This window comes from Oncorhynchus kisutch, unplaced genomic scaffold, assembly GCF_002021735.2.
Source record: "Oncorhynchus kisutch isolate 150728-3 unplaced genomic scaffold, Okis_V2 Okis06b-Okis10b_hom, whole genome shotgun sequence".
Taxonomy (NCBI): domain Eukaryota; kingdom Metazoa; phylum Chordata; class Actinopteri; order Salmoniformes; family Salmonidae; genus Oncorhynchus; species Oncorhynchus kisutch.
Genome location: NW_022261983.1, coordinates 5778359 through 5799463, shown reverse-complemented (window position 1 = coordinate 5799463; position 21105 = coordinate 5778359). Strand labels below are relative to the sequence as shown.

General features: G+C 42.8%; 1 protein-coding gene across 5 annotated transcripts in view; it reads left to right on the top strand.

The window, feature by feature from the left end:
* crebbpb (CREB binding lysine acetyltransferase b) overlaps positions 1 to 21105 on the top strand; it is an 80056-nt gene that overhangs the window by 8779 nt on the left and 50172 nt on the right. For all 5 annotated transcript variants that reach the window (XM_031814222.1, XM_031814221.1, XM_031814219.1 and 2 more), the window contains exon 2: positions 14846 to 15420. In XM_031814222.1, the coding sequence (XP_031670082.1) occupies positions 14846 to 15420 (575 nt within the window). The remainder of the gene's footprint in view (positions 1 to 14845; positions 15421 to 21105) is intronic.

The window sequence follows — 21105 nt, the reverse complement described above, 5'->3', positions numbered from 1 at the left end:
GCTCCAGACAAGTATTCTTCAGGCACATTGCTTACCTAGTGGGTGTTCTCCTCCGCCTGGGCTCGGTGAATGGGCACCAACCCCTGGGTGGGTGAGCATTATTCCACCCATGTTAGCATTAGTGTACATACAGCCAAGCGTAAAAACACTGCCTTCAGTTCCACCCGCTTCAGGGGGAACGGGGAAACGGACCCAGGCAGTGCGCTCGCTGTGTGGGTTAATGTATCTGCTGAAGTGGAACTGATTAGAATGGGATGGAGGGGTGTGTGGGGTGAAGGGGGCACTACTGCAGATGTCCCCTCAAAATAGTAGTGGGACCAACGGAGCCCTGCTGCACAGTATGGGTGTGGGCGGTATCCAGATTTCTGTACTTTTTTTTTTTATACAGTATTACCAGCTGTGCACTCAAGGTGTGCTATTTCCCAAGCTAGCCACCTTTAGATACCAAGTTAGCAAACCAATTGAATAATTAGAGAAAATGTGTTTACTCCATCTTAGATAACTTATAGATAAATACCTTAAGATACTCAGTTGACAAACAGAAGGGGCCGCATTCAGTTTAAGAAATATGCATTTTCAAAAGAGACCATAAAAAATCTGCATTTTAAAGCATTTCACCTGTGTTTTTATATTGAAAGCAAAGTGTTTTTTTTAAATTATCAATAGAGCGATAAGGGGTGGGCAACTACTTTTTCTAAACACAAAATACATTAGTGCCACACTTTTTTTCTTTCTACTGTGTTATTGACTTGTTAATTGTTTACTCCATGTGTAACTCTGTTGTCTGTTCACATTGCTTTGCTTTATCTTGGCCAGGTTGCAGTCGCAAATGAGAACTTGTTCTCAGCTAGCCTATCTGGTTAAATAAAGGTGTTCTCAACTAGCCTACCTGGTTAAATAAAGGTGTTCTCAACTAGCCTACCTGGTTAAATAAAGGTGAAAAAAAATAATAGTAATTTGACTGAAAATACTTTATCAGATGACAACAGAACTGCAATGCTATTTTCTTAGTGATCAATAATATAGGGTAATCAACAATAATCACAGTGGTTGTAGAGGGTGCAACAGGTCAGCACCTCAGGAGTAAATGTCAGTTGGCTTTTCATAGCCGATCATTCAGAGTATCTCTACCGCTCCTGCTGTCTCTAGAGAGTTGAAACGTCCAGGGAACAGGTCAGGGTTCCACAGCCGCAGGCAGCACAGTTGAAACTGGAGCAGCAGCACGGCCAGGTGGACTGGGGACAGCAAGGAGTCGTCAGGCCAGGTAGTCCTGAGGCATGGTCCTAGGGCTCAGATCCTCCGAGAGAAAGAGAGAATTAGAGAGAGCATACTTAAATTCACACAGGATACCGGATAAGACAGGAGAAATACTCCAGATATAACAGACTGACCCTAGCCCGCTACACATGAACTACTGCAGCATGAATACTGGAGGTTGAGACAGGAGGAGTCGGGAGACATTGTGGCCCCGTCCGACGTTACCCCCCAGAAAGGGCCAAACAGGCAGGATATAACCCCACCCACTTTGCCAAAGCACAGCCCCCACACCACTAGTGGGATATCTTCAACCACCAATTTACTGTCCTGAGACGGTAGCACACACACTTCAGTAAATTAGCTAGTTTAGAATGTAAAAGCTTGGTACTTTTTGCAATAACGATGGGTGGCCATCATATTTCTAATGTCTATCATAGAAAAAATGTAGCCAGCTACATTTCCTGATGTTTTGTCCGAAGTTAATCTAGCATTTTAACATTATCCCGAAAAGTATCAGCAAAGTAGCCTACACATCAGAGAGCTATCTGGTGATCTAATGATGGGCGCAAATATATTTCCTTTGAATGGAGAAGTGCAACTGAAGCATGAAATGAGTCCTTTTACATGCTTTGGTGCGAGCCCTGGCTAAAGCTGAGAATTTACAATAAGAATCATTTTAGAACTGCGTCTAGCAAGATTTCTTTCTGCATTTTATTTTCCCCTTTCTGGCAGAATCCTGGATCAACTTTACCCCAGATTAGTTGTGAATTTATCACGTTTGCTGTTACGTTTGCTCCATGTGCTCTTTGTGACTGGCTCAATTGAATTTTTGCGTGCTTAAAATCATACTGTTGGTATACTGCCCAAGCCTCTTCCTCACCTCTATCCTCCTTACCCCTCATCTCTTCCTCTGCCTCCCCACATTACCTCTCCACCCCACCTCTCCTCACCTCTGTTCTCCTCTGAACACTCTTGGTCTGCAGGGTGCTAATACTCTCTGATGTGAAACAGGCAGGATTTTGTCGATCAGCGTGGGCATTTTTCATTTAAACCTCTGAGTCTGTCTGTTAAAGGGCTGCGGGAGAAAAGACTGTCACCTCTCCAGCTCTGTCTGCAGCTCAGACCTCCTCTCAAAGACTGCTTAGTTTAACCCTCTCTCAGATTGTTCTCCCCTCATTTTTCTTGAATGGCTTGCTGTTTGTTCATAATGGCGATTCAGCAAATGGATTGCAGTGCGCCACTAATTCTCCACATCTTGAAGTCATCACACCTCAGTCTTATATGGTAGTATTACAGTTTTTACACCACAGTCTCTCTCAAATCAAAGCCGAACAAACCCCCCCCCCCCCCCCCCCATTATTGAAATTTGGAATTAAATGTGATTTTAAAGCATACCAGACTGATGAGGTGTAGGTGTCCTATTAAATTAGCTCTCATCTCACGGTGTGTGTGTGTGGTGTTGTCTTTTAACTGACACAAATATCCCAGTATCTCTGAGATTCTGACCATTGTAGCTGGTGATTGATTTGTTACTTGTCAGATGCATGGAAGAAATATACAAATGAAATCAATGACCATCAAATTTTATTGTTCACATACACATGGTTAGCAGATGTTAATGCGAGTGTAGCGAAATGCTTGTGCTTCTAGTTCCGACAGTGCAGAAATATCCAAGTAATCTAACAATTCCACAACTAACTAATACACAAATCTATAGGGATGGAATAAGCATATGTACATTTAAATATATGGATGAGCAATGAATGAGCGACATAGGCAAGATGCAGTAGATGGTATAAAATACAGTATATACATATGAGATGAGTAATGTACGATGTGTAAACATTAACTTCTTACGGATGCAATCCCGTTAACGGGAGAGCGATATGACAACAGCCAGTGAAAGTGCAGGGCGCCAATTTCAAACAGGAATCTCATAATAAAAATTCCTCAAACATACAAGTATTATACACCATTTTAAAGAAACTTGTTGTTAATCCCACCACAGTGTCCGATTTCAAAAAGCCTTTACGGCGAAAGCATAAATTGCGATTATCTGAGGTCAGCACCTAGTCACAGAAACACAGCCATTTTTCCAGCCAAAGAGAGGAGTCACAAAAAGCAGAAATAGAGAAAATGAATCGCTAGCCTTTGATCTTCATCAGATGACACTCATAGGACTTCATGTTACACAATACATGTATGTTTTGTTCGATAAAGTTCATATTTATATCCAAAAATCTGTTTACATTGGCATTTTATGTTCCGTAATGTTTTGCTTCCAAAACATCCGGTGATTTTGCTGACATCCACATCAATTTACAGAAATACTCATCATAGATGTTGATGAAAATACAAGCGTTATACATGGAATTAAAGATATACTTCTCCTTAATGCATTCGCTGTGTCAGATTTAAAAAAAGCTTTATGGAAAAAGCACACCATGCAATTTTTTATTTTTTATTTTTTTATTTCACCTTTATTTAACCAGGTAGGCTAGTTGAGAACAAGTTCTCATTTGCAACTGCGACCTGGCCAAGATAAAGCATAGCAGTGTGAGCAGACAACAAAGAGTTACACATGGAGTAAACAATTAACAAGTCAATAACACAGTAGAAACCAAAGGGGGAGTCTATATACAATGTGTGCAAAAGGCATGAGGAGGTAGGCAAATAATTACAATTTTGCAGATTAACACTGGAGTGATGAATGATCAGATGGTCATGTACAGGTAGAGATATTGGTGTGCAAAAGAGCAGAAAAGTAAATAAATAAAAACAGTATGGGGATGAGGTAGGTGAGAAAGGGTGGGCTATTTACCAATAGACTATGTACAGCTGCAGCGATCGGTTAGCCGCTCAGATAGCTGATGTTTGAAGTTGGTGAGGGAGATAAAAGTCTCCAACTTCAGCGATTTTTGCAATTCGTTCCAGTCACAGGCAGCAGAGTACTGGAACGAAAGGCGGCCAAATGAGGTGTTGGCTTTAGGGATGATCAGTGAGATACACCTGCTGGAGCGCGTGCTACGGATGGGTGTTGCCATCGTGACCAGTGAGCTGAGATAAGGCGGAGCTTTACCTAGCATGGACTTGTAGATGACCTGGAGCCAGTGGGTCTGGCGACGAATATGTAGTGAGGGCCAGCCGACTAGAGCATACAAGTCGCATCTGCACCAATAATCTGAGTACAGCGCTCAGACACCAAAACAAGCCATACAGATACCCGTCATGTTGTGGAGTCAACAGAAGTCAGAAATAGCCTTAAAAATATTCACTTACCTTTGATGATCATCAGAATGCACTCCCAGGCATCCCAGTTCCACAATAAATGTTTGTTTTGTTCGATGAAGTCCATTTATGTCCAAATACCTCCTTTTGTTCGCGCGTTTAGTTCACAAATCCAAATTCATGAGGTTGCACGCACACTTAGTCCAGACAAAAAAATTACAGTTCATAGAAACATGTCAAACGGTGTAGAATCAATATTTAAGATGTTTTTAACATAAATCTTCAATAATATTCCAACTGGACAATTCCTTTGTCTTTAGAAATGAAAAGGAACGCAGCTAACTCTCACGGGCGCGTGCGATACTGAGCTCATGGCATTCTGCCAGACACCTGACTCAAACAGCTCTTATTCTCTCCCCCTTCGCAGTAGAAGCCTGAAACAAGGTTCTAAAGACTGTTGACATCTAGTGGAAGCCTTAGGAAGTGCAATCGTACCATATTTCGACTAAGTTGGGTAGGCAAAGACTTAACCTACAAACCTCAGATTTCCCACTTCCTGGTTGGATTGTTTCTAAGGTTTTTGCCTGCCATATGAGTTATGTTATACTCACAGACATCAATCACACAGTTTTAGAAACTTAAGTGTTTTCTATCAAAATCTACATATAATATGCATATCTTAGCTTCTGGGCCTGAGTAGCAGGTAGTTTACTCTGGGCACCTTACTCACCCAAGCTACTCAATACTGCCCCCCCATCCATTATAAGTTAAAGTGGAATTATTTAAAGTGACTCGTGATCCATTTATTAAAGTGGCCAATGATTCGAGTCTGTATGTAGGCAGCAGCCTCTGAGTTAGTGATTGCTATTTAGCTGTCTGATGGCCTTGAGAGATGCTGTTTTTCAGTCTCTTGGGTCCCAGCTTCGATGCACCTGTACTGATCTCTCCTTCTGGATGGTAGTGGGGTGAACGGGCAGTGGCTCGGGTGGTTGTTGTCCTTGATGATCTTTTTGGCCTTCCTGTGACATCGGGTGCTGTAGATGTCCTGGAGGGCAGGTAGTTTGCCCCCGGTGATGCGTTGTGTGAACCCCACCACCCTCTGGAGAGCCTTGTGGTTGAGGGTCGTGCAGTTGCCGTACCAGGCGGTGATGCAGCCCGACAGGATGCTCTCGATTGTGCATCTGTAAAAGTTTGGGAAAAAAAAGTTTCAGCCTCATGAGGTTGAAGAGGCTCTGTTGCACCGCCTTCACCACACTATGTGGGTGGACCATTTCAGTTTGTACGTGATGTGTACGCCGAGGAACTTAACTTTCCACCTTCTCCACTGATGTCCCGTGGATGGGGAGTACTCCCTCTGCTGTTTCCTGAAGTCCATGATCATCTCCTTTTGTTGACGTTGAGTGAGAGGTTATTGTCCTGGCACCACACTCCGAGTGCCCTCACCACCTCCCTGTAGGCTGTCTCGTTGTTGTTAATCAAGTCCACTACTGTTGTGTCATCAAGAAACTTGATGATTGAGTTGGAGGCGTGCATGGCCACGCAGTCATGGGTGAACAGGGAGTACAGGAGGGGACTGAGCACGCACCCTTGTGGGGCCCCATTGTTGAGGATCACCGGAGTGGAGCTGTGGTTTCCCACTTTCGCCACCTTGGGGCGGCCTGTCAAGTTCAGGACAAAATTACACAGGGCGGGTTTGACACCCAGGGCCTCAAGCTTATGCACTTGAAGGATACTATAGTGTTGAATGCTGGTCAAATTGGTCAAATCGGTCAAATCAGGTGGTTTTTATTTGCATTAGTCTTAAACTTGAATATGGATGTCCTGCCTTTTCAATTTGGTGCAAAAAAAATTTGCAAATTTAAGTTTATATTGGGCAAGTTTATTAGATATTTTTCTTAAGAGTATTGGCCCACTGTTTACTCTCTGAGCTAGGCTAGCTAAGAGCTGTGTATGGTTGAGGTATTGGTAACACACGTCACTAACTGCAGTGTTTATCCCCCCTTGCCTGGTAACCTTTGGGAGAGAAGCGTGTGTGTGTGTGTGTGTACGCCTGTGTGTGAAGGAGAGGTCTTACCTAGGCTTGGAGACTCATTTTGCTCCGTCCCCCTTGACCGATGCTGAATGCTGCGCCGCCAGCAGCTAATTGGCCATTCAGGCATACGCTGCTGCTGAGGCGGCAGTGGTGGTTTCTGCATGCTAAATTCTCTCGGCTGCGTGTAGTCTGAACCTTTTAAATCTAATCAGTCCCATTAGCACCACGATCTATGTATTTTTCTCCCTTCCCCTCCGCTGCCTGAGTCGGCTGTCAGGAGCTAGAGGAAGGAGTTTCCTGGCCCCTTAGGCACAGTTTACCCTCTCCAAATAACCATAACTGGTGGGCATGCCAAACTGCCCTAAGGTCAGTGTCAATAGGGGCGAGTCAGGATCCATCAGAAGAGATGATACTGAGGGATATTCAGGGTTCACAAACACACTGAGTCCTTCTGAACTCTCCTGCTCAGAGCAATGCATTTGAGGCCTCTCATTTCAGGCTTGGCTTCACTAGACTGTCTGCTGTCATATGCAACAAGGCTGAGGTAGACTAACTTTTTCAGTGAAGCTGAGCTAGAAAAGTCTCATTCTAACCCGGTTTGAGTCCAGGCAGCTCAGTAGGCAGGGCAAATAAAGCCTGTCAGTGGAGTATGGCTGAGGCTCAGTTGTTTTAATGGAGCTGTGGCTGAAGAGTGTCTCCCTCTCTCTGACCTGTCTGTGGACTGCTCTCCCTCTCTCCAACCTGTCTGTGGACCAGAGTGTTTTCCTCTCTCTGACCTGTCTGTGGACCAGTCTCTCCCTCTCTCTAACCGGTCTGTGGACCAGTCTCTCCCTCTCTCTAACCGGTCTGTGGACCAGTCTCTCCCTCTCTCTAACCGGTCCGTGGACCAGTCTCTCCCTCTCTCTAACCGGTCCGTGGACCAGTCTCTCCCTCTCTCTAACCGGTCTGTGGACCAGTCTCTCCCCCTCTCTAGCCAGTCTATTGTCTGTGGATCAGAGTCTCAGCCTTCCTGCATGCTGAAACCTGACTGTTTTTACCTCAGGTTGGAGTGTGTCTAACGGAGGATTTTCAGCTTCAGTCGTAACAAAGACCAGGGTGAATCATCATGTCGTGGCCCAGCCGACACACTTCAGCTTATACAACCTTGAGGACTCTCAGGATTTTTGATGACTCAAAATGTCAAAGTATTTTCAAATCGTTCTACTTTTATGTCCCGCCTGGCTGCACTTGGCATTCTGCTGTCTCCTGGATGGGTTTTGGCTTCTCGCCCATGGAACTTTAAAAATAAATGGTTGTCAGATGGATGAATGGTCTATCAGAATGCTGGTACTACAGCTGGTCTCTCTTTCTGTAAGTCACGTCTCCTGGTCTCACTCTCTATACATGCTCAGTCTGTAACAGGACTGACTGCTGCTACTAGTGATGGTGTCTGAGACAAAGGTGCTTGCCTTCATAGTATATGTGCATATTGTATAGACCTAGTAGACATATTTCTTCCCATTCAGGGGTCCACTGTAGCTCAGTTGGTAGAGCATGGCGCTTGACTAAGTCTGACTAAGTCTTTTTGGACAAAAGTGTCTACTAAATGGCAATTACTGATATTATTCAGTGACTGTCGGCCAAATTAATAAAGGGGTTAAGTGGTGTCAAGCTCAACCCCTAAACTGACCGTATATCTTCATTTGAGTTCTCTGACAGCACTGGTCCCACCTCACTAACAGACTATCCCATTACAACCTGGAAACCTGTTCAGGCGCTCCCATTCTGGAAGAGGGAGGATCTCTCCAACTTGAGAACCTGACAGTCAAGGCACTGCGCTGGGCGTATGACGTTTTGCCTCTCATGCCATTGTTATCTTTTTCTTAGCGTGCACACACACCCTTACGTGCAGGACCTTGACATGAGCATGTGATTTGGACTCTAGGCCTCATTAGTCCTCTCTCTCTTTGCGTGTGTGTTGTGTTTACTCAGCGCTCAGAGTTCATTCCTCCCAAAGGCCCTAGCCAGCCACAAGAATGCTCCCTGCTGCTCTGGAGACTGGAGAGGGAAGCCCAGAGCCCAGGCTCTTGTGTCAGTCACCCTTCTCTGCATACACGCACACAATTATTATTGAGTTCCCCTCAATGCTCTGGTCAGTCCAGCCTTGGGCCGGGTTCACTTGGATGAAAATGCTCCAACTGAGTGAAAAGGGAGGTGCTATATGGACTTGCCCAATATGTTTTTTAAATATTTTTAATTATCCATTGCAAAACGTTTTGCTACCCAGTGCTCAAATGAACACGACCCAGGCCTCAGTGCCGATTCATTTCAGGCACAACTTCACTATGTGACTAACTTCTCGCTGCTGTCAGACACAATAAGGCCAGAGTTGTCATGAAGTGGTTCAACTGTTCCCTTGGAGAACCTCCTCACCTACTCAACCCCTCTTCAGCACTACTACAGTTAATGAGGCATGGTATTGTTAGCCTATTAGTTGAAACACAGTGCAACCTCTCACCTCAGACATGTATGACACACACACACACACAACTTCCTAACGGATACAGTAAAGTCATTGTCGTCATGTATCAGTTATTGTTTGGGTACACAGCTGTTATTACAGCCGAGAGACAGTAATGTGTTGGAGTTGGGATGGAATGGTGTGAGAATGGGCTACACGGCAGGGTGTTAGTCGTTAATAGCTGGTTTTTGCAACAACAAAATAATAAACGGATTAATAAAATGCGAATTGTCTGGATGAAAAAAAATCCCGTTGCAAAATAATGCTTTTTAGCCTCTTCATTGATGGAAATACAAGTCCATGTAAATCCATTTGACCGGTCATGCTGATTGGTCAAGAGGTTAATTTGCATAATTTAGTGGAATTAAATTGCCACATGTTTTTATTAGTCATTATGTATCTTAGTTATCACATGAGCACTTGAGAAGTGCGGGTTGACTCTTAACCTGCAGTCCCCCGTGGTTATATCCACAGGGTGGATGTGTTGAGTAAAGAGAAACCATACCTTAAAAAATACTTGGCCTATAAAAATGTCTAAATTATTATAGATTTATGCTTTTTCTTACATTATTTTAGGCTATCTGGTAAATAAAAATAAAAAGGGAGGACCAGAAAAGTAATGTTGTTTGGAAAATATTTGGTGAGGTGATAAAAGAATGATAGCAGTGCTGGCTTTGTTATGTTTGATTGTGAGACACAATACAAATTAAATGGTCACAAGACAGGACTTCAAATAGTCCTATGGCATGTCAATTGAACTGTAGCCTTCTGTGTAGATGAGTTAAATGGAAACGGGCCAGAATAACCTACTGTGTAGATGAGTTAAATGGAAACGGGCCAGAATAACCTACTGTTTATCTGATAATACTATTCCTGTTTGAATCGACATCCCCGTGTTTTTAGACAAATTTCTGTTTTACAAGTGTTGCTTGCGGTTTGAGCAAGAAAACAAACTGATTCGATAAATTGATCGAAGTCCTGTGCATAGTTTACATATGAAGGGCTTACATGTATTAATTTTGACAATGAATGCTTTTGTTTATACGTGTTTTGCAAATGAATTGAACATTGCCAAATGCATCATTAACACATTGCGCCTATTTAATGCAAATTAGAGGTCGACCGATTAATCGGAAGGGCCGATTTTCAAGTTTTCATAACACTCAGAAATCAGTATTTTGGATGCCGATTAAAAAATAAATAAAAAAATATTTGTATTTTTTTAAATAAAAAATGTGGAACTTTATTTAACGAGGCAAGTCAGTTAAGAACACATTCTTATTTTCAATGACGGCCTAGGAACAGTGGGTTAACTGCCTTGTTCAGGGGCAGAACGACAAATTTTTACCTTGTCAGCTCAGGGATTCGATCTTGCGACCTTATCGTTAACTAGTCCAACGCTCTAACCACCTGCCTCACAAGGAGCCTGCCTGTTACGCGAATGCAGTAAGAAGCCACGGTAAGTTGCTAGCTAGCATTAAACTTATCTTATAAAAATCAATCATTCATAATCACTTGTTAATTACACATGGTTGATATTACTAGTTTATATAGCGTGTCCTGCGTTGCATATAATCGATGCGGTGCGCATTCGTGAAAAAGGACTCGTTGCTGCTACGTGTACCTAACCATAAACATCAATGCCTTTCTTCAAATCAATACACAGAAGTATATATTTTTAAACCTGCATATTTAGCTAAAAGAAAGGTTAGCAGGCAATATTAACCAGGTGAAATTGTGTCACTTCTCTTGCGTTCATTGCAGTTTGGGCCGCCTGGCTCATTGCGAACTAATTTGCCAGAATTTTACGTAATTATGACATAACATTGAAGGTTGTACAATGTGACAGCAATATTTAGACTTAGGGATGCCACCCGTCAGATAAAATACCAAACGGTTCCGTATTTCACTGAAATGATAAACGTTTTGTTTTTGAAATGATAGTTTCCGGATTCGACCATATTAATGACCTAAGGCTCATATTTCTGTGTGTTATTATGTTATAATTAAGTCTGATTTGATATTTGATAGAGCAGTTTGACTGAGCGATGGTAGGCAGCAGCAGGCTCGTAAGCATTGATGCATTTTGCCAGCAACTCTTCGCTGTGCTTCAAGCATTGAGCTGTTTATGACTTCAAGCCTATCAACTCCCGAGATTAGGCTGGTATAACCGACTTGAAATGGCTAGCTAGTTAGCGGGGTGCGTGCTAATAGCGTTTCAAACGTGACTTGGAGTGGTTGTTCCCCTTGCTCTGCACGGCTTTTGTGCAGCGATGGGTAATGCTGCTTCGAGTGTGGCTGTTGTCGATGTGTTCCTGGTTCGAGCCCAGGTAGGGGCGAGGAGAGGGACGGAAGCTATACTGTTACACTGGCAATACTAAAGTGCCTATAAGATCATCCAATAGTCAAAGGTATATGAAATGCAAATGGTATAGAGAGAAATGGTCCTATAATTCCTATAACAACTACAACCTAAAACTTCTTACCTGGGAATATTGAAGACTCATTTTTGAAAAAGGAACCACCAGCTTTCATATGTTCTCATGTTCTGAGCAAGGAACTTAAACGTTAGCTATCTTACATGGCACATATTGCACTTTTACTTTCTTCTCCAGTACTTTGTTTTTGCATTATTTAAACCAAATTGAACATGTTTCATTAATTATTTGAGGCTAAATTGATTTTATTTATGTATTATATTAAGTTAAAATAAGTGTTCATTCAGTATTGTTGTAATTGTCATTTACAAATAAATAAATATAAAAAAATTGTCAGATTAATCGGTATCGGCTTTTTTTGGTCCCACAATAATCGGTATCGGTCGTTGAAAAATCATAATCGGTCGACCATAATCGATCGCAAAGCAGCATACAACCGGGCTAAACGTTTGGAAGAAGTTCACTTTCTCATCCATAGCCTAAAAACGCATATCAAATGCAAGTTAGCTGTTTAGCTCCCATCTGTAGGCTGGGGGCATTAAGGATGTCTTCTACTGCGGATCGCTGGAATAACCTAATGATTATGATCACACTTCTTCAATTCAAATATTATGGCAACACTATAGCAAAGATGGTTTGGTTTAGAAACTTGGGAACCAAGCTGGAGTTATCAGTGTAGCCTGTCATCGCCTGGACTTGTTGAAATATCTCCACACCTAAAGAAAAACTTCTGTAAAAAAACAAGTTAGAATTACAGGTAACAGTTTGGGGGAAAAACATATATCGAATCGTCCTCTGGAATAATGGGCATTCTGGGGTGTTAAATACATAACCAATGTTCTCTGGTTATACTTGGTCCCGTGCAAATAGCAAATATTATTCACAAAATGAAGGCAAAAGAAATGCATCTTGAGAGAATGCAATGCTCAGATACGATCTGTAGAAAGGCTGTCTTCAGCATAAAAGCTGATTTTAGTGTTTCAACCACACACAATATGCATCGAAGCCCAGGCTGTGAAAACGACGTTGGGTCGTTTTCACAGCCTTTTCTTTGCAACTGGTCAAATTGTGCACATTTTTCAAATGACATCAATCTTCGTATTTTCTTTCTGCTTTATTGTGTTTCCTCCCCAGGCCCTAAACGTCTTTGCTCCGCGAAAGAAGACCGAGAACTTTACCGAAGTTAACTAGATTTGAAGCATTAATTCTCTTTATATATTAAATTATTCTTGTTGAGCAAGAGTTTATTTAGTCTTCTAGGGCAACATATGTCTATAATTAGATAATCGTAGCTTCTCTTTTGTCAAGATGACTAACAAATAGCCTACCAAATTGTCTAAATCAGGAAAAACAATATCCTGCACTCGTTTTGCAGTCAGACTGTAGCCTCGAGTGCATTTTCTATATTTGCGTGTTAGGGTTGGGCGTGGGCCTCAGATTTTCACTGTATCACATATAGTCGGGTGGTTGCGGATGGGTTATTAGCGATTTCAGGCGGGTGAACAAACAGCGGACCCGTGCACCACTAACACGCACAGTTTACAGAACCGAAGAAGAACATCTATCGGACAGTGCGAGAGCTGCTGCTTCAACTCCAACGTATCGTTCGTTGCTGTTGGAGTGCAACGTGCTTTTATAGGCCCAATCATTGCCCAACAATTCTAAGTACAATTGCTTGTTAAAAACAGTTTTGATGGCCATGGTTTGAAAATATATACAATGGTAATTGAAGCACGCTTTTCAATTCGCCATTCAAATGCACAGGCAACGATAGGCAGGCTTCAAGTACATCACATAGCACTTTGCAATGAGCATTGCAGTATGCATTTTGAGAACGTACTTCATTGTTTGAAACCTGAATGTTTTATGAGGCATGTCTTACCTTGCTTCAAAGTACACTATAGTGTAATTTCACCTCAAAATATATATTTAATAAATATGGTACTTAACACAGCATTTGACCCAAACTTTTTTTGTAACAATGAGTTAGACATGATGAATCCAATGAAATGGTCCAAAGTCACCCTGGACCCCCCCACACCCCTTGCCAATCCCTCCCCAACAACGAGTGTATATGATCAGTTCCCTATCAGGCAAGTAGTATGGAGCTGCGGCTTGGAATATTGCATCATCCTATGTAATGTATTCTCAGTAAAAAATATTTTTTCAGATCCTGTTAAGAGAAATGAATTATTGATATCGTTAGGTTTATTTTTGGGTCATACATCCTTATATTACCTGGTTCTGACCACCTAGATGGAGTTGTTCCTGCTATTAGGTGAACACAGATGTATTCTCAGTGAATATAATTTATTTTCTCTGGTAAGAGAGATTAGTAATTGAAGTTGTTAGGTTTATGTCCCATCCTACATCCTGGTATTACAAGGTTCTGACCTCTGACAGATATCATTCTGAGCACCGTGGGTTGATGCCCTAATTGGGTTACGCACCCAATGCACATGGGTCTGGTAAATTTCAACAATGTTAGGCACATGTGAAATGCTGCCAGGTAAATGTCAGGCACCACATTTCCCCACTGGAAACCCAGGTACATGGCTAGGCTATTTTTAGGAATTGCCTTGGGACCTCTATGCAGTGAACAAGGGGGAGCAGAAACACACACACACCCAGTCTTGGCACAGCTTCCAAGCAGACTGCAGTTCTTCAGTCCTAGATTAGCATGTGGGCTACACTCCAGCAGCAGAGAGAGGAAGGGGTAGATTAAGCTAGCATATCCAGCAGCTGGGATTGTTTGTCGGTGTGTGTAGGTTGTGTGTGTGTGTGTAGATTGTGTGTGTGTGTGTGTAGATTGTGTGTGTGTAGATTGTAGATATTGTGTGTGTGTGTGTAGATATTGTGTGTGTGTGTGTGTAGATATTGTGTGTGTGTAGATATTGTCGGTTGTGTGTGTGTGTGTGTCGGTCTCTGTAGGTCTGTGTAGGTTGTGTGTGTGTGTCGGTTGTGGTGTGTTCTGTTCCTATATTTGGACAATTGGTAACTTTTGACAGCCACGCTAACAGTCAAGCAGGCTGATGGTAAACTGGCCTAAGCCTTTATCTCACTCTGACTGCCGTTTTGACGATCTGTGAATTGGATACTATTCTGTTCTGTGGGGACTTTCCCTTCTTTTTAATGTTGACAGCAACAATTCTTGACACTGCAGTCTTATTTTTTTTGCAAAGCAATGCTTCTGCCCGGTTGGAGTATGACAGGAACAGAAGGTGTTTGTAGTGTAGAAATCGTTTGATGGTAATTTGTTCATTTGTATGAGTGTTTTTTCCTTTGGACAGTTTCTTGTCAAACAAGCACAACAGACAAATCATGACTGAAAGTTACTGAGAGAACAGGTGTAGAAACCACGCCTTCTAAACTACATTTTTCTCCCATTAGACCTGGTGTCGCTGTTCGACCTGGAGAATGACCTCCCAGACGAGCTGATCCCCAACGGGGACCTGGGTGGCCTGATGGGCATGCCCTCCAACGGTGCCCCTGGTGGGGGGGGAGGAGTGCCTGGAGGAGGTCCCCGGGGCCTGGGCTCCATGGTCCCTGATGCTGCCGCCAAACACAAGCAGCTGTCTGAGCTCCTGAGAGCGGGCGGTGCTGGGTCCGGTGGCATGGGCCCCATGATGGGGAAAGTCCCCATGGGCCAGGGCTCGCCCAACCAAGCCCAGAAAGGAAGCCCCGCCAGCGGACAACAAGGCAACGGCTCCATGGCGGGCTTCAACCAGGCTATGATGAACAGCCATGGACACGGGATGCCGGGCCAGGTGATGAACGGGGCCCTGGGGCCGGCAGGACGGGGCAGGCTGGGGCTGCAGCAGTACCAGGTCCAGGCCATGCAGGGTGCTGCCGGGGGCGTGGGGCCGGGAGGCAGCAGTGTGCTGGCTGAGACTCTGGCTCAGGGAGGAGGGCAGATGGGAGCTCACAACGCCATGAACGCCCAGCAGGCTAGCAACATGAATAAGGTGAGTGTTGGTGCATGTACTGTCTGTTTACTGTCTGGCTTCACTTGGGACCGAGGGTTTTGACTAGTCTGGTCAGGAAAACTCATTGCCATGGCCTATGATTTGTGATTGTAAAACTGGAGTAAATGCATTGGTCATTTATATATACAGTACCTGTCAAGTTTGGACACATTTACTCATTTGAGGGTTTTTCTTTATTTTTACTAAAGAATAATAATGAAGACATCAAAACTATGAAATAACACATGGAATCATCTAGTAAACAAGAAAGTGTTAAACAAATCAAAATATACTTAATATTTGAGATTCTTCAAAGTAGCCAACCTTTGCCTTGATGACAGCTTTTGCACACTCTTGGCATTCTCTCAACCAGCTTCACCTGGACTGCTTTTTCAACTGTCTTGAAGGAGTTCCCACTTATGCTGAGCACTTGTTGGCTGCTTTTCCTTCACTCTGCGGTCCAACTCATCCCAAACCATCTCAATTGGTGTTTAGGTCGGGTGATTGTGGAGGCCAGGTCATCTGATGCAGCACTCAATTGCTCTTCTTTTTGGTCAAATAGCCCTTACACAGCCTGGCGGTGTGTTTGGTCAATGTCCTGTTGAAAAACAAATGATAGTCCCACTAAGCGCAAACCAGATGGGATGGCGTATCGCTGCAGAATGCTGAGGTAGCCATGTTGGTTATGTGTGCCTTGAATTCTAAATAAATCACTGACAGTGTCACCAGCAAAGCACCATCACACCACCACCTCCGTGCTTCATGTTGAGAACCACACATGTGGAGATAACCCGTTAATCTACTCTGCATCTCACAAAGACACGGCTATTGGAACCAAAAATTGGACTCATCAGACCAAAGGACATATTTCCACCGGTGTAATGTTCACTGCTTGTGTTTCTTGGCCCAAGCAAGTCTCCTTTTCTTATTGGTGTCTGTTAGTAGTGGTTTCTTTGCAGCAACTCGACCATGAAGGCCTGATTCATGCAGTCTCCTCTGAACAGTTGTTAAGATGTCTGTTACTTTAACTCTGTGAAGCATTTATTTGGGCTGCAATTTCTGAGGCTGGTAACTCAAATTAATTTATCCTCTGCTGCAGAGAACTCTGCATTGTCCTTTCCTGTGGCGGTCCTCATGAGAGACCGTTTCATCATTGCGCTTGAGGGTTTTTGCGACTGCACTTGAAGAAGCTTTCAAAGTTCTTAATTTTCTGTCTGAAAGTAATGATAGACTGTCATTTCTCTTTGCTTATTTGAGCTGTACTTGCCATAATATGGGATATCTTCTGTATACCACTCCCACCATGTCACAACAACCGATGGGCTCAAACATGAACTTTTAACAAGGCAAATCTGTTAACTGAAATGCATTCCAAGTGACTACCTCATGAAGCTGGTTGACAGAATGCCAGAGTGTGCAAAGCTGTCATCAAGGCAAAGGGTGGCTACTTAGAATAATGTCAAATATTTAAAAAAAAATTGGTTACTACATGAATTCATAGTTTTGATGTCTTCACTATTATTCTACAATGTAGGAAATGGTACAAATAAAGAAAAGTTGTGTCCAAACTTTTGACTGGTACTATTGTATATTTACCTTTAATTTCATTCTATTCATCCAGGCTTGACACCGATGGGAGTGGGAAATGATGTCCTTGCTTTACTGTGTCCCACAGTCTTCCCGTGCTCTGGGAGCAAAGCTTTCTAAATGGCTCGTTCATGGCATCATGGCTGTCTGTTTCATGCGTGCTTTGCCTCAGTACATCTGTCTGTCCAGATAGGAAGCTTGTTGTTGGTTTGGTGACAGAATCGTCGGTACAGCTCTGGTATCCCTGCTCATATCACTGTTGAGCTATGAGATTCAAAGTCATGTCTCTGTTTGGAACAGGGACTCCCTGCTCAGTGTGAGTGTGCATTGTTCTTGTACCGATTGAGCGCTATAATCCCTGTTGGTCAGTACATGTACACATGCATCTGTTGGGTCTCTCTCTCTGATGCATCCTTGTCTCCCACCCACCATATGCACATCCATCTGTAATCTTACCCTGGGATTTTTGGAAGAACAGGACACCCAGCTGGGGTGTTGAATACATCCCTCCAGGACAGCAGAAGTGACCTTTCATAGCATGTTAGGAGCACAGGCTGACCTCCGAACAGTTTTTTTCCAATAACGGGATTTTTCTTATAGCTACTGTAGTCAGAGTTCTCCATAGCGGATCAATGCTAACGTTATCTACTGGATTCCCTTGCTTGGCTAGCTGGTTGGAGCAACTGGAGTCAGCCTGCTGTCTGCTCTGAGGTCAGTGTATTGGGTGTATAGGTGTTCCCCCGCCTGTCTCGCTTGTAGGTAAGGCTGAGGCTAAAGCATGGAGAGAGAGGCCCATATGAATATATTTAATTTGAATTCTATGGTTAGGCCTGTAACTTGATTATAGCTTGGTATTTCATTAATATCCCATAGACTTAGGCCTACTATTTACCTGCTTCGAGTTGTTTTGGAATGTGGATATAGGTGGGTGAAGGGAGATTGTTTCCTTTGCAGAAACGTACTGATGACAAGTCTGAGAAAGAGCTCGTCTTTCTATGCTATCTGTTGATTTGTGAAAAGTGTGTAGTAGTTTCAGGGATGTCTACGGGTTTTCTCTGCTACTGTTGTGGCTTGACAGGAAACTACGGGGAAACCAGCTTGCTAGTTCATACAGACTCGACACATGCAGGCCGTCACCACATAAAACAAACCCCCGGGCTCGCTGACACACGTGACTGTCTGGTGTTGCTTTCTTACACAGTACTGACAGGGAGTAACAACATGTCTTCCATAGTTAGGCCCCAGCAACAGTAGCAGGGTCAACTCTGGGTGTATCTTCACCATCTAACCTACTGCCAGGAGAAAGAGTGATTTCAAGCCGTGGAGGATAGTGTGTACATGCCATGGTACGTTGGTTAGGCTGTGGTTGCTAGATAAAAGAGCTGGCTCTGGCAGTATTGACATTGCACAGCTGCCACAAGACTAACGCATGCTGCTGAAGTGTGGCAGACACCAGAGTGTCAGCCCAGCGTTCTTAGTATCTGTCTGAATCAGAAGCAGGTTAGGGGTCAATTCCATTCATTCAGACAGTAGACCAAACAAAAATCCTCATTCCAAATGTTTGTAATTGAAGAGAAAAGTAATTTCAGTGTACTTCCTGAATTGAAATATAATTAATCCCCACCTTGATGAGCAGACGTGCTTTACATACAGCACCCTCGCTAGCTAGAGTACACCTACTGTTGACATTCACAGAGATGTGGTGGTCTATGCGAATCAGTAGGACGGTTCAGTAGGCACAACAACATGAGACAACTTCTAGTAAAATGAGGGGGAAGGGAGGTGCTGCTAAGGTACACAATAGTAGATTTTGGAAGACAAAAGGTGCTCTTTGGTTAATATCTTAGAGCTACCCCCCTACTTTTTTAAATTTCCGCCTGAAGACATAGCCAAATCTAACTGCCTGTAGCTCAGGCACAGAACCAAGGATATGCATGTTCTTGATTTCATTTAAAAGAAAACACTCTGAAGTTTGTAAATGTGAATTGAATGTAGGAGAATATAACACAATCGATCTGGTTTAGATAAAACAATGAAAAAAAACATACGTTTTTTCATTTTTATTGTTGTACCATCTTTAAAATGAACAAGACAAAACAAACATTCAGATAGGATGATGGGAACAATTTCAGTGAAAGATATAAGAGGGCAACAGTACTTGTGCAAAGTGTCAGAATGATAACTTCCAAAATGAGTATGCTACATGACATTTATCATGAAGTCACCTAGGTGTCCCACACAAGTAGCCCAAATGTACCCAAGTGGCCAAATTGGTGAAGTTATACATTTTGAATGGAATAACTATATACAAAATACCAAAATGGTATTCTAACCCCCCCCCCCCCCCCCCCAAATGGAGAAAAAACATTAAAAAAAAATACATTTACAAAATAACACTTTCAATACTTGGAAGACCCTCAGTCCTCTACACAATATTGTGCTGCTGATGCCAGGTGCCACAGCAGTCTCTTTCTGCTGTAAAGCAGAGGGTCACCATGCTTGTGGTGCAGGTGATGGGGGACTTAATTTAGTGAAGAACACAGCGACGCCTCCATACTGTGCCCTTTTGGCCCTGAGGCACATCCATGCCTGCAGAAATACATTTGGGCAGATGAACACCACTTGTGGCAGGAGCTGGATGAACCAGCTTCAGTGGGGGATGGACACCTTGGCACTGGGGGCTCCCATTCGGAGTCAGTGTCACTGTGAAAGAAAATGTTCAGTTAGAATAGTTTCACATATGAGCCCTGTATCAACAGGTATAATAAACAGATATATATAGAGTACAGGGAACATAAGGTTGAATATATTATGACCTGCTAGATCTACTGTCTTTTATAATATGACAGACCAGCTAGATCTACTCTATTTATTATATTACAACAGAGCAGCTGTATCTACTGTCTCCATTTCAATTTGGCCATTGTTGTGGGCCTGCCCTCCCCTCAACAGCCTCAAATAGGCTATTTAATTTCACAAATAATATTTTATATTATTAATTTCAAACAACGGCATTGGCATGAGATACTTACCAGTCCAAAATTATGTCCTCTCCATTCAAAAAATATTCCTCCATTTGGGAATCGCTAAAATGAATCGTCCTACAACAATCTCTCATTTTCCCGATCAATTTCTTCTAAAATTGTGTGTACATCTATATCTAGACTCCGATTTAGCTTTCCCTGACTTAGTCGACATACTGATTGATATATAAACCGCTGAAGATGCGCTTTACCAAAACAATGCTGTGCGTAACATGCGTTGCTCCTTCCGGTATGAAACTTCAATGGCGAATGACCCTCTTTACACCGGAGTTTACTACATGGGTTGGTCTTCCAACACATAAACATTACATATTGCCGTTTACCTCAGCTCATTGGCTATCTACCCAGCTAGATTTCAAGATGATCAGTGGTCATTGGGTTAAAATAGTCAATCAACGAAACAGCGGTCATATCATTGGTGCACAATGATGTCATGACTTGTTGTCTTCAAATCGGTTTCTTTCAGTCAATATGTCCCGCGAAATGACCCATCAGGTTTGGTTGTTACAAACAGTTGATTGATTGCAATGAAACCAAACATGACTGGAAAAGTCATGTTTTGTGTGTGTATTTACATCGAATGTGTCGTCAAATGGAATGAGACGGAATTCACAACACACGCGGTTCACAAAATGTTTTGTGTTAAGCCATAAAAATTTATTTGATCAAATAAAATACCATTCATTGTGTAACAATGAGCATTGGGATTGCAAACAGAGGAAGATCGTCAAAGGTAAACAATTCATTTTATTGCAGTTTGTGATTTTGTTACGCCTGTGCTGGTTGAAATAGTTGTTTTATATGGGGCTCTATCCTCAGATAATCGCATCGTATTATTTTGCAGTAAATCATTTTTTAAATCTGACAACGCAGTTGGATTAGCAAGATTCTAGGCTTTCGACCCATGTGAAACACTTGTATTTTCATGAATGTTTAATATGACTATTTTTGTAGCGATCACCGTATGCTGTCGAATTTAATCCCGCTAACTGGTTCGGTGCGCAGAGAGGTTAAAGGGGTACATTGGTCATCAAAAAACAAGGAGGACCAAGGC